The 18,607-nt window shown below is 33.3% G+C and overlaps 1 protein-coding gene across 3 annotated transcripts in view; it reads left to right on the forward strand.

Annotated features, from left to right (window-relative positions):
- LOC107675130 (RNA-binding motif, single-stranded-interacting protein 1-like) overlaps nucleotides 1-18,607 on the forward strand; it is a 90,273-nt gene that overhangs the window by 18,710 nt on the left and 52,956 nt on the right. For all 3 annotated transcript variants that reach the window (XM_016469357.1, XM_016469358.1, XM_016469359.1), the window contains exon 2: nucleotides 10,453-10,634. In XM_016469357.1, coding sequence (XP_016324843.1) covers nucleotides 10,453-10,634 — 182 coding nt within the window. The remainder of the gene's footprint in view (nucleotides 1-10,452; nucleotides 10,635-18,607) is intronic.

Here is an 18,607-nt window from a genome sequence, read left to right on the forward strand (position 1 = left end):
AAAATAGGCCTCTATTTGATCAAGTTTTTACGTGTCTCATGCACGTCGAAGCATTTTGCTCTGATGGGAATATACATTCACAGCCCTGCCTGTCTGTTCTTCTGATGGACTGTTTGGTTTCGCTGGTTAATCTGCTTTACCCTCCTGTAAAGGTCAAAAGTCACAGTGCTTAATTGATGCACCCTCTCATATGACACTTTTCATTAAACCCTTCTCTATCTCACCCCATGCATGCATGCATTTCACGTGCACTACCAGCCTTGAGCATGTCCATGCCTTATTTTTAGATTTTGCATTAAGACATTTTTTATGAGAATGAACAATATAGAAACAGTTGGTGAAAGATTGTTCATCCATCGGTTGTTAAGGATTATTTTGCAAATTCTGGCAGTGAGAACGTCGCATAAATGTAAACAGGTAAAACTCGTATTTGACTTTAATTGAGGTTCTTATGGATATTTATGCAGTTATAAAGTCTTACGGGTGAAACGTGTAAAAGAACACACCCCAGTTGTATTTCAGCCTTATTTTTAGATTTTGCATATAGAAAATGACACATTTTAATGATGAGAGCGTACAAGGTGGAAACATTTGCTGGAAATGTATTCATCCATTGGTTGCAGAATTTTTGCAAATTCTTCTACACAGTGAGGACGTTGCATAATTGTAAACAGGTAAAAATCTTATATTATAAAGCCTTTTGGGTGAAACCTATAAAAGAATATACAAATCATATTTCAGCCTATTTGTAGATTTTGCATAAAGAAAATGACAAATTATAATGATGAGAATATACAAGATAGAAACATTTGTTGAAAATGTATAATTATTTATATATGTCTGTTGTTAAGGATGATTTTTGCGAATTCTGGCTACACAGTTAGAATGTTGCATAATCATAAACGGGTAAAAAATCTTGTTTGACTTTAATTGTGGCCCTCGTGTTCTTTAAAGTGCAGTTATAAAGTCTTTTGGGTGAAACCAACATGTTCAAGTCATATGCATAAAGAAAATGCATGTTTATGATGAGAATGTACAAGATAGAAATATTTATTCATCCATTGTTAAGGATGATTTTTTGAAAATTCTGGGCACACAGTGAGGATGATGCATAATTGTAAACGGGTATAAAATCATAATTTGACCTTAATTGTGGCTCTCATGGTTGTATGTTCGGTTTTAAAATCTTTTCGGTGAAACCTGTAAGCGAACATGTCAAAGTCATACTTCAGCCATATTTTTAGATTTTGCATAAAGAAAATAACAAATTTTCATGACATTACGCGCATTTCCCTCTCAAATTCTCATAATATCCTCTCATAACCTCTCATAATATTACTTATGCTATATTAGTTGTAACTAATTTACACTGAAATATTAACATATCTCAGTAACCACATGTAACGATTAACCGCGAGCCGGTTGAAAATCGATTCAAATATGTGACGATTCAAATCGGTTGAGATGATCCATAGTAACCACACATAAGAATAATAGGAATGATAAAGAAGCTGAAAAGTAGTGTCTGCATTACAATAATGAGAATTTAGGCTACAGGTGTGTTTAATTGTCATGAAAATAAAATCAATATAATTTAATGCAATATAAGTTTTTACATGTTTTTGGGGTCAGATATGACCTGCTTATGTTTCCATGCGATTCACTCTTTCACAGGTGACTCTGAGGTTGGTTTAGACGGGTTTAGGTGACGTTGTCATATCAGCACATCGTGACAGGATTAGATAGTGTTGTTGTTTCGACCTGCAGCATCTGCGAAAGCCTTTATGAGCCTCGTGTTGCAAATTGCACGCTTATAGTGCGTTGCATAATGATGAAATTTGATTTATCAGCAGATTGACTTCTTGATAGAAGAGGAAGAGGAAGGGTTTGGTAGTCACTCAAGAGGATTATGCATATATTCATAGGCTGTTTAGCAGCAGAGCGGGATCTCTCACAGGGTGAGGGCGGTTACTGGAAGTTCAGCGTATTTCCAGCACGGATATGATGGGCTGACTAGGTCTGCGGTGCACTGATAAGAAGCCAGTCTCTCCCCGCAGAGCTGAATAGTCAAACAGATGCGAGATACAAACAGGCTTTGAGTTCCTAAGAAAAGCCCGTTCCACTCTGGGAATGTGTGGGTTTCAGTCGGGGCAGAGGACCTTCGAGGGGAAACACTGGCTTCTCGTCCTCAAAGATGTTCTTTGTCCACTTGTAGGCCGTGTTTGTGCCTCATTTCCTGTTTGCACGGCTGTTTCTCCAATGCAAAGATCAGATGAGCTGTCTTGTTTTGTTTTTGAGGTCTGTCCTGAAGTCGAAAAACAGACTTGGAAAGTGCGTGTTGTTCAGTATGTTGATTTATTTGAAGTAAATAGAAATGTGGCACAGCTTTCGGTCTGATAGGAAAATTACTTGATGCGGCATGAACTGCAGTTTAGGATGTCCAAACGTGATGCTGTTAAACTATTCATCTTGTGAGCGTTTAAAGAGATTAGCACGCTTCAAGGACTTCCCTCTTGACCGGCAACGTGACTGTGCCATTTTACAGCGTATCCTCTCAGAACGCTTGACTAATAGCATAAAGTCATTGTGCTTTACAGGATGACGAGTTTATTTTCATCTAAAATAGGAACCAGGGGCGTTTTCTCCGAGACCGGGGAGGCAGTGACTTCTCAGAAAAAAAATAGGATGAGAATGTGATCTCCAAAATTTCATTACACAATCAACAAGCACCCAGTACTATGCATTTTTTAATGTTTATCTTAACGTACTAATTATTAAAAACGTCAGTTAATCAAGTTTAACTGAAGTTCTTCAAGCATTTTTTAAACTGCTTCAAAACATGAACTCCAATAATACAGTTAAAAGCCGTACAAGAACAAAGAAAATCCAATATTTCAAAGGTGTTTTAATTACTCATGTTTCACTATCTAGTAGTGACACCAAGTAAATCATCTGTCTTGCCTTCCTTTAGCTTGTTGCGTTCACATTAATATGAGCTAATGGTGTGAATGGAGGAATATAGGCTAAAAGTGACAGCTTTATATTGTATTATTGTATTAAATTCTTCTGAAGTAATTGAAGAAATGCTTTGAAACTTGAAGAACTTGAGTTAAACTTGATTAACTTTGATCCTCGCAAACAGGGAATGTTCTCAGAAAGTTCTGGCAAGGTTCTCTCAAAGTTATGAAGAAAAGTTCTTCAGTAACATGAATAGAACGTCTCAAAATTTTAGCACAAAAATGTTATTTATACATCTTTTTTTTCTGAACGTTCTAGTTTTAGTATTTTAAAATGTTACTACTTGTTTCAGAACATTTACATTTTCAGAACATTAGCAAAATGATACAATGGAATGTTCCCTTAACATTCACATAACCCAGAAGAAACATACTTAAAATGTAAAAAAAAAAAAGACAGACATTTTGAATGTTCAGGGAACATTTCAGAAATGGCTTTCAGAAACAGCTGGGATGTGACTTAATTATGCATTAAAATGCATAGTATTGGTTGTTTGCTAAATGTGTGAAGTTGCTGTTCCTTATGCCTTTAAACCAGAAACCATGTAAAACCATGAGACTTTGCTGCCTAATTTCAGAAGTCACAACACGCCACTGATAGAAAGCGCTTTTATCACCCTGTTAAATGTTTAGTATCAGCAGTGTTGGAGGAATCCATATCAAGGCAGATTTAGTGTTGCTTTTGACCTTTAATAATCCACTGCCACCTTTTTAAACTCAAGCTTGTCTTATTTATCCAGTCTTGTGGTCACTTCTTTACGCAGCTGCATTAGACAATAGCAGAAAGAGCAGCCAAAGGGTTGCCAGGCCATTTCAATAGGACATTGACCCATAAATGCTGTCTTTGTTTTGTAGACCTTTAATGAAATATTTTGTTCAGCACTACTGGATTTCACAAAGCTCAGGTCTGTGGTTTTCAGCACCTGCCAATCTTGGTAATTTTCACTGCTGTCTCTGCTTTTGTGTGGGAATTAAAGGCATAGTTCAGCCTAAAAATAAAAGTAGTCATCATTTACTCACATTAAACCTGTATAACTTTCTTAAACATAACAGAAGAAATGTCCAAGCTTCTGTTTTCCATATTCGTGAAAATGGATTGTGATTTATATTGTCACACTCCAAAAAAAAATATAAAAACATTAAAAACTACAAACAGTAGCTTTAGCTTATATGATGGTGTGAAATATTACATTTCAGTCTACTCTTCACACAAAGCTGTCACATGACTTCAGAAAACATGAAATGTTGCACATAAATCATATGAATTACTTTTAGCATGTAAGAAAGAAAATAAGACCGAGTCCAAAGAGGTTGGAGGTGTGCGTAAATTATGATAATATTGTCATTTCGGGGTGTGAATTGTTCTTTAAATTGTGAGTCAAAGTAATAGATTTAAACGGCAATGCTCAGTGACAGCATAGTATAAAATAATAATCATCTAAACAAACCCATGGCACTATTCCCAATATTTAATTTAACTTATACGCCTCATATGCAGTACAAACAATGTTAATATGCTATTATTCGAGTGTTGAACTCGATTTAGAGTCCTTTGCTCTCAAATTAAAATCTTGCATTTGCATATAAATTGCATAACGCAGAACATTTTTTAAAACTGGTTTCTTAAATGACTTTCCTCTGCTAAGCCAAGCCATGTTACATGTTTATGTCTTTAGAAACTTGACTGAATTGCGCATACACTTTATTTTGAATCAGAATGATATCTATATCACATAATTCATGTCAAATTCATGTTAAGATTGTCGAATGCATCAAATATCGCCTCTTTTTTTATTGCACTACATTTATTGTTGAGTTTAAATAGATCTCTGGACTGGAGACAAAGACAGAAGTGGAAGATTATTGGCTTTTCCTGGTAATAAAAATGATTTCCAAAGATAATTGGAATTATAAATACACCACTTCCAAATTTCACTTAATTCAATGTGTTATGTGCCATTTCTATGTAGGACTGGACAATAATTCAATATCAATATGTATCGCGATATCATTTTTTTCAATAACGGTGATATGATTTTTAAACACATTTCCGATATTTCGATATACATTACCAGAGTTTCCCATACATTGATTTATTTGTGGAATAGAAATGAATACTTTTATTTAGGAAGGATGCTTAAAATTGATCAAAAGTGATAATAAAGGCATTTATAATGTTACAAAATATTTCTATTTCAGATAAATAGTGTTCATATCGATATCGGAATTATATCGTATCGACCGAAATTAAGAAATATATCGTGATATAAATTTTGGCCATATTGTCCAGCCTTATTTCTATGTAATTATTTGTGAAATTTACTAGCAAATCCAACACCAAATTTTCAACGTACGGGGTTGTGAATAAAAACCAGACTTCAGCTTAGATCCTTATTAAGGTGTTTTGGCTTCTTGTTGATGGAACGATGATGAGTTCATGTGACGTGATATAATATCATGTAAAACAAATGGAATGTATTTTCAAAATGAAGTTTCTGTTAGTTTTATGTTGGATCAGAAGTTGCGTAAAAGGCAGGATGGGAACACAGGAGGACAGTTTTCCTGTCTCTGGATCTCGTCCAGTGAACTGTGTCACTGCTGCATACCAGAGATTCCGAACGCTTCCTCCTCCTTGTTACTTCCACAAAAGAGCGAGCGGGATAATCACAGTTGAACTGCGAGGGCACTTGAGCAGGAAGACCTCCGCAGCTCAGAACATCTGTGTCCATACAAACAGGACGGAAGTGATGTCTTTGCCACACAAGAACTCCTTTATAGCGCAGAGAATGAAGCCAGCAAAGCATTGCCGTTCAGAAATTCCTAATGATTTTCAGTGGCGTTGGCCTCGCATTTTTGGTTGAAGCTATTCTGGTTAAATAAAAGTTTGGAATGGATCTGCGTGACATTTACTTGATGTTTGTAGCAGTGGAGCTTGTTTCTATTTGAGAAATCAATCTATTTCATACCTGATAAAGCTTGAGTATTTTGTGTTGACTTCTGTTTTGGTTAGTTCATATTCCTTCCCTTTTGCTCTCAGAAAATACTGGATTTAGCATGTGTACAAAACATGCACGATAAATCACTTTCACCACTGTTATGACCAAAAATATCTCTATTGCATCCATGAGAAATCAATCCAAAGTTCCAGTTTTCACTGTACAACGACTTAACTCTTTTATACCTGATAAAGCTTGAGTATTTTATATTTTATGTTTTACTTAGTTCATATTCCTTCCCTTTTGTTCAGATAAATTGCTGAATTTTGCATGTGTTCAGAACATGCATGATAAACCACAACAATTTCACTACTATTATGACCATAAAGATCTTTATTGCATCCGTGAGAAATCTATCAAAAGTTCCGGTTTTCACTGTACAATGATTTATCAGTCTTTTTTATTTTTGAGTTCTTAATGTAGTAGGCTTTTGTTTTACTTGGCTCTTATTTCTTCCCTTTTGCTCAGAGAAATAGCTGGATTTTGCATGTATACAAAACATGCATGATAAACCACAACACTTTCACCACTATTATGACTAAAAATATCTTTATTGCATCTGTGAGAAGCAAAAAATGCAAATGCAAATGCAAAAGTATATGACGTCCTGTTTGTGTTCTTTGTTTTAGATTGTGGTGGAAAAACTTTAATTGGAGCATCAAGTTGTTTTTTAAAGTAACATTTAATATGACAGTCTGTGGAGTTGTGTTGATGGTCTTAGGTTTTAATTTCTAAATCTATGCAATCTCAACAAATCTATTCAAATAGATTCAAAAATGCCTTTATTGCATTTGTGAGAAGTTCCTGAGAACCATAAAATGCAAATGCAAAAATATACGGTGTCCAATTTGTGTTCTTTTTTTTTTTTTTAGATTTATTTTAAAAAACTCACTCACTCAAGTCATTTTCTTAAAATAACATTTAATATTACAATCCGTGGAGTTGCATTGACGGTCTCAGGTTTTAATTTCTAGTTCCAAATCTGTTCAAATTTTGCATATGTATAAAAGCTAAAGATATGACTTGACAAGTTTTGCAACTTGACTCTGGTACTTATAGACTTTTGTAGACTTTATTTTGAATCAGAACTGTATTCACAGCAGCCAAATTCATGCTAAGATTGTTGTATTTATTAGATCACTTGCGTGAAAAATTGCCTTTTGTTATTGCATCAAATGTATTGAAACTTATGATTGAGTTTAAATGGTTGTCGGGACTGTAGAGAAAGACACAAGTGGATGATCTCAGGCTTTTCCTGGTGGTCCTAGCTTCAGGAAAGGGTTATTATTAGTTCCTCGTTGAATTGCTGTGGATCTTGATGATGGAAAGGTGACGAGAAAACATGAAGTTCCTATGATATTCACGACATTTGAAATAATATCAAGTGTTAAAAAAAAAGTATTTTTCTCAACAAATCTGCAAGCTATTTCCAAAGATGACGTGTAAAGAATCTCAGATTCATTGGATGAGTGTTTCATGAGAGAATAGCTTTTAAAGGTTTTACCTGAAATGTGAATTACATAACACATGGGTCCTTGAGGCAAAACCGTTCCCCATGAGAAGTGCATGGGACTTTCTTGTGAAATTGTAAGTCTCTAGCTCAAACGGTGTAGCGGGGTGGACGTTTTGAATATTGCAAATTCAACCCAAATTATAATGAGTTTTTACCACAGGAATAGCAATTCCTGATGATCCTCTTGAAGTTGTTGCAGACCTACGTAGAAGTTCAATTCCATAAAACAAGCAGGATTTACCTGCGTTGAGGTTAAAAGAATGGCTTTAGGTCTGTTGCATATCAAGCTCGTCCAAGAACAAAGCTTTAACAAAAGGGTTCAGCACATAGAAATGTTCAGTGCCGCATTCGCTTCCTTTAGATTCTCGAAGCGTCCTCTCCGTCAGCTGTGCTCCTAGGTCAGAGCTTCCGGCCCCTGTGGACCCACGTTATGCTGACAACTGCTTTCTGAAGAAGAAGAGACTGCACTGCAGATATGGATCACAGTGCTGCCAGATACTCATCCTCGCTCTGACAAACATGAGCAGTGTAGCATTAGAGCTGAGGAGATTCAGTAGGGGTGGAGGGAAAGATCGATTCATTGATTCATCTCTCCTTAAATGATTCTTGTTTGATCCTCAAAAATTCTGAATTGGTTTTAGTCATTAAATTAGTCATTATTATTGAAAAGCGAAACATTATATTGGTGGGGCAGAACAGATATATTTCATATTTTACAATCTTTATGAAATTTGTGCTTTACAAAATTCAACTTGCCAAAGATTTGCACTTTTGTTGAGAATTTAAAATGTCTCAAAAATCGTTTCAGATTCAAAATCAAACCCAACTGTGAGGGACGGGAACTTGCTTTACCGTTTGCTTTTATTCTTCTGTTTTCTATAAGTTCTCAAATAAAGTTGATGTTTGGTGTTTGTTCTTGTAGACTTGAAGTTACTCTTTTTTTTCTTCATGGTAGTAAAATTTGTAAAAGCAGCACTTATTTATAATGATGCACTGAAATAAATTTTTTACCGAAACCAAAATGACCATTTTCATTCTGTCAGAAAGCAAAACTGAAAGGGTTTTATTAATAAAATTAATTATTAATAATTACGGTTATTGAAAAGCATATATGCAAAACAAAACGTATTCTGTTGGTGGGTCAGAACAGACTTATTTTACATTTGACATGTTTTGCAATCTTTACAAAATGTGTGCATGAACCATCTTAACTTGCCAAAGATTTGCATGCATGCACTGTTGCTGAAAATTTGAAATGAATCAAGATTTGTTTCGGTTTCAAAATCAAATACAGCTGTGAGGGGTCTAAAAATGATCAGATTGCTTTCCATATTCTCAGATAAAGCTTATGTTTGTTGTTTATTTTGCAGATTAGTCTTGGAGTTATTTTTTAAAGGTTGTAGAATCTGTAAAAGCAGCACTTATTTGTAATGATGCACTGAAATTAATTTTTTACCGAAACCGAAATTACCATTTTCATTTAGCCAGAAACTGAAACCGAAAGGTTTTTTTTTTCATAAAATTCATTATTAATAATTATGGATATTGATAACCATATACAAAACTTACCCTGTTGGCGGTCAGAACAGACATTTATATTTGACATTTTTATTTGATATATTAACTTGCCAAATGTTAAAAAAATTTCAGATGCTAAAATTTCACTACTAATTTAATGTTTAATTGGCCTACACCAGTAATATTTTAGTAAAATGGGTTCAGATGAGCTTTGAGTATTACACTTGTCTTAATAACTGAAAGCATCATCACAATAGCCAAAATGCACAAAAGGTGTATTGAGAAGTTTGAATAACATTTAAATAACAGCATACAGGTTTGGAGAAACATTGAGTAATGGAGTAATAATGTAAAACAATGTATAAACAAAGGTAAATTACAGGTTGTTTAACTCCCTTCTTAGTGTGTATCATGAATGCTGCAGTGTGAAGAAGGTTTGGGTGGCTTTTGACACTCTTGTTCATCTGATAACTCATAATCTCATCTCATAATAGGGTGACCAGACGTCCCGGTTTACCTGGGACAATCCCAGTTTCACAATGTGTGTCCCAAAGTCCCAGCGATTCACTAACAAAATGAATCCTAAATGTTTCCGTGGTTAAGCACTTGGGCTCACAGGTGTGAAATTATGTTTCGGGATAGCTGTGGATCTCAATAAGGATAGCTGAGAAAGTATTTCAACATCAAATTATTATACATTATATATACCTATATATTAGTGTGTGTGTGAGTGTGTTACACATTTTATTTCACATTTGATTCAGTTCAATAAAATGAGGCACGGTTTTTCATTGAAAAGCAAAACTTATATTGTGATCTATATTGTGATCTGTGCAAAATTTGGGTAAAGTTTTAATAAAATGAGGCATATTTGTCATTGAATTTCAAGCAAAACACGTATGTGATAATATACATTTAATTTACTGAAATGTAAAATTACTTAGTATTTTAAGTTACAATTTTAAGCATCAAATTATTACGCATTTCAGCTATTTTGCATAATTTGATATTTTGCATTTGACTTTCATAATATTTGGGCAAATATTTATTAAAATGAGGTATATTTTTTCACTGAATTTCAAGCAAAGCACACACTATATATTGTGATTTATATTGTGATCTTAAGGAAATATCTAATAAATTGAGGCATGTAATTTCATTGAATTTTAAGCAAAACGCACATATTGTAATTTATATACATTTAATTTACTATAATGTAAAATTGCTCATGATGGATCTTGTTGCTGGTGAAGAGTGATCTGCTTGCTGGATTAGTAGTCTTTTTTTCTCTCTCTCTGTCCAGTATACATACTTATGGATTATTTTGCCACTTTTTACTTTTTGCTTCTCTGTTTTCTTTGACCTTTTTCCACTCTGACCACAGTTTGTTTTGTGTCTATCCCTCCAGCCCCCGGTTGGCCCCGCCTCCCACCCGATGGCTCCGCCCAGTCCTGGAACCAACAGCAGCACCAATCACAGCAGCTGCAGCAGCAGCACAGCCGGCTGGGAGCAGCTCAGTAAAACTAACCTCTACATTCGTGGTTTACTGCCAACTACCACCGACCATGACCTGGTCAAGCTCTGCCAGCCGTGAGTACCACCCTATATCGACCTTCAGACGTAAATATTAAGATCAGATACTGTCAGAAGGCTGAAAAATGTCAGGATATTATTTTTTTTAGCTGCTGTATATCGTACAATCCTCATTAAAAGAGTACAGAAATACATGATGAATTAAAGGAATAGTTCACCCAAAAATGAAAATTTGCTGAAAATGTCCTCACCCTCAGGCCATTCGAGATGTAGATGAGTTTGTTTCTTCACAGGAACAGATCTGGAGAAATGTAGCATTGCATCACTTGCTCACCAATGGATGCTCTGCAGTGAATGGGTGCCGTCAGAATGAGAGTCCAAACAGCTGATAAAAACATCACAATAATCCACAAGTAATCCACACCACTCCAGTCCATCAGTTAACATCTGGTGAAGCCCAAAGCTGCATGTTTGAGAATCAAATCCATTGTCTGGCTAAAATATGAGTTTTCTATCCATAATAACATAATAGCAGGAATCAACAATTTGAAGTTAAAAACGTCTTAATGATGGATTTGTTTCACAAAAACACGCAGCTTTTGGCTTCTCCAGATGTTAACTGATTGACTGGAGTGGTGTGGATTACTTGTGGATTCTTGTGATGTTTTTATCAGCTGTTTGGGTTCTCTTTCTGATGGCACCCATTCACTGCAGAGGATCCACTGGTGAGCAAGTGATGTAATGCTACATTTCTCCAAATCTGATGAAGAAACAAACTCTTCTATATCTTGGATGTCCTGAGTACATTTCCAGAATCAATTTTCACTTTTAGGTGAGCTATAACTTTAAGAAACCCAGCTTTGAGAGGTGTTTTATTTACTGTAGTGGAAGATAAGATGAAGAGTGTGGCCTCCAGCATCCCGGTTTGTCCGGATGTGTCTCATTAAGCCCAGTTTCACTGCGAGACGGTGGCTCCTCGAAATGGAGATTGATTACTGTGGCCATAGGGCGAATGCTTACAGGGTCATAGTTGTAGTCGATTCTCAGTTCTTTCTGAAACAGTGTGCAGTTATTGCTTGATGAATGCTTCAACATGTGGTTGAACGGCTCTGAGGTCAGTCTATCGATCAGAGACTCTCTGTTCAGAAATGGAGGCACATTATTGAGTGTAATTGCTTTGCTTGAGATCTAAGGTCTGTTTCGCACTCAATGCAAGTTCAGCATCTGTGGCATGGTGCCGATGATCCCAGAAAATCATTTTGACTCATTTTTTTAGTTAAAAAAAATAAAAAGGCAAAATTTGTGGTTACAGTGAAGCAGTATATATAAGACAATATAAGTCTATGGAGCAACATTTCCATTGTAAAAGCAGAAATCTGGAAGCTTGTGTGTGTGTGAGTTTTTGTGTTATTGTTTATAATATCTTATATTACAATAGTTTACATTTTGTTACATTTCTCTCACACTAGTCTCATGTTAACGTATAAAGTCTTATATCTACTTTTAAAACAGTATTTTCTCAGGATGCATGATATATTGGAATCATATTGAGTATCAGCTAATATGAAAGATTATTTTTAAAATGTATCATTATCAGTCTATTTTTAAATATATTGTCCAATTGTGCATGCTAATTTCTCCTAGTTTTATATTTAAATCTTTAAAAATAGTTGAATTTTAAAATGTAGTTACATTACTAATTTAATTAGACCATTAAATGCAATCTTTAGCAAATCTAAAAAAATAATATTCATCCATAAATTCACTTGTAGCATCTAAACAAGTAATTTTCAATGTTTTATTTTGAATTTATTTACATTTATAAATGTGTTTATTAATAGAATTTTAATATGGGCCATTAATTGATTATTGGCCATCAGATAATGGATTATTGGTTATTTGGTAATATTAAAGATTGTTTTTAAAATGTATCGTAATCAAGTCTATATTTTACATATGATTCCCAATATTGAAATGTGCATGCTAATTTCTCCTACTTTTATATTTAGATTACTATAGGTAGCATCTAATGCTTATTTAAAGTAGATCTTTAAAAATACAGTTTTCATTTAAAAACATAGTTACTTTAATAATTTCAATTTAAGATTTAGTCTTTAACAAATCTAAAAAATAATATATATATTTTTTTTCATACTTTCATACTATAATGTTGTAATGCATTAATTCACTTGTAGCATCTAAAACAATTGATTTTCAATGTTTAATTTTTTATATTTTTTTAAGGCGTCGTGGAGATCGCACCTTTTCAGTTGCGGCTCCTACACTTTGGAATAAAAACCTTCGTCAACTCTGGACATTTTTAAAAGGACGTTAAAGACTTTCTCATTCTCATGGTTTTGAAAGTGCTTCATAAATAAAAGTTGAGTTGAGTTTAATTTATTTATTCATTACTTATTATAAATGTATTTATTAGTAGAATTTTAATATGGGCCATTCATTGATTATTGGCCATGATATGATAATTATTGACTTTGAATAGAAATCAGAATTTGATTTCTGTGCATTCTGTATATTTTTGTGCACTTCCATAAATGCATTAAATACTGTTTTATAAACTGAGGGATTATGCAACAAATAATTATGCCACAAATGCTGTCCATAGCGCTTCACTTTGATTGAACCCGAAACATTTGGCACATGCAGGATTTTCTAGGAGTATCTGGGACGGTGTTGGATAAAGAAAGTGCCATTGTCCGCTCTTTGGTCTTAGTATTGTAATCTCACTCATCCTGGCACTGCGGCTCAATGAACTCTCATATTTCGGTCATTGGGTGTCAAGGGCTGCAGGGTGACTTTCCCCTCCAAGAGGTCTGGGATGAATGCCATCAATAAAAGATGAGGCATATGCTGTGTCTCTCTGAGCCTATTGGGTGATTTGAAGTGATTTTCAAGCAGAATCACAGGACCAGTCCTCAGAGGACTCATGTGAGTGAAGGCGCTAAGATGATTGACAGATAGACCATACTGCATTACTGCAGACTGAAATAACACTTATGAACAGAACAATCCAATGTGAAAAAGAGCATGGTGTTGTGAGTCTGAATTAGGGTAGGTGGGATGACCAAACGCTATGAGTAATTACAGTATTATATCACAGTAGCTAGTCATGTTTGCCGAATTCAATGCAAAAAATTTTATATATTAAATATATATGAATAAATTATTAAATTTTAATCAACTAACTACAAAAAGTCGTTAATGCTTGGTTATTTAATGTGTATATTTTGTAGGATAGTCAGTTGCATTAAATTAAATAACACAGGAAAGGTGCTTTGTTTTTTATTATTTTCATGTTTGCATAGCTGCATTTTCATTTCATTTTTCAAAACAAATACTTAATTATGTAATTTACAAATTAAAGGTGCGTCATATCATTTGGTTATTCTTTCATATTTGGCTTTTGTTTGGATTTGAAACTGTAAATTAGTGCAAAAACAGCTTCACATTATGAAACAAACAAGTTTTCAATTATATCATTTATAAATGAAAGATGAATTTCATTTTTATTTGGATCTTGATTGGATTTGAAGTCTGAAATTAGTGCAAAAACAGCTTTGCATAATGAAACAATTGAATAAAAAAAAACAAATACTCAATTCTATCTTTTACAAATGAAAGGTGCTTCATCTCATTTGATTATTTTCATTTTTATTTGGATTGTGATTAGATTTTAAGTCTGAAATTAGTGCAAAAACAGCGTTACATTATGAAACACTTGAGTTAAAAACGAAATTACTCAAAAAAGTAAAAGTAATATTATAAAACAGTTCAGGCTCTAAATTCTGATCTACATTGGAAACAGTTGTGAAGCACATCAGTTGAATTCTATATTAATGCGACACTTTGCAACTGTGAACCACTAAACACTGCTTTTTGTTGTGCAAAACACTCCTCAATAACAAGTTCTTCCTCTTGATTTATTTAGGACACATCCCGCTCTGAATTTTTGAGTGCTCTATATTTGTTCTTTGCTGTCACATGTAAATTGAGTAAAGCAGTCCAGCCAGCAAATCATGATGTAAAGGGTGTAGAAAAGTATTCAAAAGTCAGACATGTTTGTGTGGTCATATTGTATGTATCGCTCTCCCACCCAGCTCAAACTCTAAGAACAAGCGTAAGATGGATTGTTTCAAAGGACCACGAGGTTGTTTTGGTGCATCACTGTGGCAGAAGCACAGAATGATCCAGTTACTGAACCACGGATGGTGACTGGATGAAAGACCACTGATGTGACTTTGAAGTCTCATTTTCCTCCTCTGAGCCCTTCATCAAACTTCCTCCCACTTATGTGTGCACACACACACACACACACACACACACACACACACACACACCTTAAAAACATGGCCATTGTGTTTTCTAACTAGGATCTGATTATTAAAGAACGAAAGCAGGACTCAACTATATGTTTACATTACATTACATTATGAATTTATATTATTATTTATATATTTTATTATTTTCTAAATAAGTAGTTAAGTAGTGATAAATAAAGTAGTAATAACTTAATAAATATATAAATATTAAGTGTGTATATATATATATATATATATATACATACATACATACACACACACACCTTTTTAAATCAATAAATTGTTGCTAAAATGTTGCTTGCCAGTGAAAATATTGATATATATTAATATTGTTACATGCATATGTATGTATAGATTTTTATAGATTTTATTTTTATGTATATTTATTTTACTTAAAACCTATTTGCTTAATAAATACATACATTTTAATTTTAATTTAAATAAATACAAATTATAATACATGTTTTCTATTTTTTATGATACCTAAAAAAATGTCGCTTGCCAGTGAAAATACTGATAAATATTAGTATATATATATATATATATCACATCATGCTTATTTATTTATTTTCATTTATTTTATTTTTATTATGTATATGTATTTATTCGACTTAAAACATATTTGCTAAATAAATACATTTTAATTTAAATATTATACATATTATAATAAATATTGTTTTTTATGACACCTAAAAATATGTTGCTCACCAGTGAAAATATCGATATCTATATTAATATTAATATTGATATATAATATATATCACATCATGCATAGTTATTTTTTTCTAGGCTATAGAGTTACCTTTACATGCATTCATCTACTCATGACCTTATTTTTTAGCCTTGAGAAATCTAAAGTGCTTCTTCACATCCAATTTGTAAGCATGTGGAGTAATTGGGAGTGACCTAATGTGTCCTGGTCCTGCCTCACAAGCATCTCCAGTAGAGAGACACATTTATAGGGTCAATATGCGGAGACCAATGTCACTTTGCTTCTCTGAGAAATCAGCTTTTGATATTTGCATCACTGCAAATAACATTTCAAATCCCAGACTGTATGGATTGTCTAAGTTTGTCCTCAAAGGAACTGAATCGGCGTCTTTAATTAGAAAGCTGCTGCGGTGTAAAGAGAAGGGCTCAGTTCATGTATGGCCGTGATTGAGGCTCTGGATTAGTGTTGGGCTTTTCACTGGCGGTTCAGTGGTGTGATCGTCTAACCCTTCACTGGATTTAGTTTAATCTCATCCTGATGGCTAAAGCGATTTGTCCTTTAACCTTTTGGATGTAACCTTTTCCAGGTCACTTCCCTGTAGGGCTGAAACGATTAGTCGACATTATCGGCAACGTCGACAATAAAAAATTGTCAACAAATATTTTTGTTGTCGAGTAGTCGTTTGATCTCATATGACCTAATGAAAGAGCCTGCAATAACGCAGTTTGACCAGTGAGACTGTAATTCAGCTCTCCCGGATGCAATTTAAGAGAAGAAGACAGCGCTTCAGCGCATTGAGCGCAAACGCAGCCGAACCTGAAGCTGCTGAGCGGCATTTGGATGAATATATAAATATATGTTGCGCGCTTTCTTCTAAATAAAGAAATAAACACAACAAAAACTGACAGAGGTGAGAAAGCAGCAGTTAAGAACGCATCTGATTACAGCGATGTGGATGTTGCACAAGCACTGCAGTTCAGTACTCCAGTAAAGTCCAACACGTCACATTTATTTATATAGTACTTTATGCAATAGATAGCCTTAAATCAAGCAGCTTTACACAATATTAAACATGAAAAACCAGAGTCAGTGTTGCTTTCAGTTAGAATTACAAACTGATTTTCTGTTATAAAGCAGCTCTCCAGTGTGGAGCTAGCTAATGATAAAATATTTTATTAGTGGGGAAAAAAATATTATTTAATTGAAGTGATAATTTAGTTTGTTGTTAGGCAGATTGATGTCATTCAGTTACTTTTTAGCTAATTTAGCTAATTAAATGGTGAATGAGATAGTTTCTCTGTCATCTCATTTTGTGTGCCAAATATATTTATTTGTATAAAATAATTGTATAATTGTAATAATTACATAATATGACTTTCAAAAGCTGAAGTGCTTACCTTTATTTTTTAGTTGTTATATAATTTATATATAGCTCTAATTAGCTAATTAAATGGTGAATGAGATAGTTTCTCTGTCATCTCATTTTGTGTGCCAAATATATTTATTTGTATAAAATAATTGTATAATTGTAATAATTACATAATATGACTTTCAAAAGCTGAAGTGCTTACCTTTATTTGTTAGAATATATATAGCTCAATATTGTAACTAACTGCAAAAGCTGAATAATCAATCAAAGTCTACTTATCAATCAGTGAAATAATCGACGATTAGTCGATTAATTGTTCTAATAATCGTTAGACTAATCGATTATCAAAATAATCATTTGTTGCAGCCCTACTTCCCTGGGAACGATATGAGGTGAGAGATATCGATGTCATAACACGAGCTTATGGAGCTTTGAGAATCAAATAACATGTTGGACCATGAAACCTCAGATCAGTGTGTTGAGTCGATCCTCCATTCATTGGCTTCAGAAGACTGCTGATATAATTCTCTAAGGGCTGCTCGGCAATATAGTTTTATATGATTTAATATTTTCCAGCCTTTTGATGATATTCTGCATCTTGATATTGCTGTATTTCCTCTGAAACTGCTGATTAAATGATTATTTATTTATTTATTTACTTAGTTACTTATTTATTTCAGCCTTCATTATAGTCAAACAGTCACTATTGCCAAATAGATTGAAAATTAAATGACTAATATCAGCAAAATTCTCTGAGAGTCACTTCATGAGAAGTACAAGCCGTTAAATTAAAAGTGCAATTTAACTTGAAGAAATTGTGACAGAAATATATTACTATTGTACAGTAGAATGCATGTCTTACTACTACTTCTACTAATAACATTATTATTAAAACTTTATTTTCTAGGAATAATAAAAAAAAAACACGTCATGGCTCTATTGTTGTAAAAAAAAAAAAAGTTGTTTTGATTATTAACATTTATTGAATAATTAAAAATTTTATTAAACTATTCAAATGGAATCCAGAAAATTTTAAGTGGAAAACACAGAATTTGGTGAAAAATAAAACAGAATTTGAGAAAAAAAATAAATGTATGTCATACAGTCACAGTGCCCTAAAAATTTGATTTTTTTGTTATACTTTTAATAAATTGCTGTTAATTTGTGTAAGTTGTATGATTTCAATCAATTAGACATGCTGTTTGGTTAATACATTTTAATTTAACCATTAAAACAGAGTCCAGAAAAAAAATGGAATCCAGAAAAATTAAAACTGGAAAAACTCAATTTGGAAAAAAATAAAACAATAGAGCCCTATAAATTCAATATAGATGTTGAATATCAATAAATCCAGCCAATACACTTATATAAGAAAATATAATAAATAGATAAATTATTTAAACATAATAAACAGTATAATAAATATTATATATTATCTATCTATCTGTCTGTCTGTCATTTTATATTTTTAGATAGACAGGTAGATAGATTCTATCCTGTATGTTATTGAAGATATCAAAAAAGTATGAGAACTATGCTTGTGAATTGCTGCTGGATTTTACTCTCCAAAAAAAAAAAAAAAAAAGTGGAATTTTCATTAAAAATTAAAGGA

The sequence above is a fragment of the Sinocyclocheilus anshuiensis genome, unplaced genomic scaffold, assembly GCF_001515605.1.
Source record: "Sinocyclocheilus anshuiensis isolate Anshui unplaced genomic scaffold, SAMN03320099.WGS_v1.1 scaffold1005, whole genome shotgun sequence".
Taxonomy (NCBI): Eukaryota; Metazoa; Chordata; class Actinopteri; order Cypriniformes; family Cyprinidae; genus Sinocyclocheilus; species Sinocyclocheilus anshuiensis.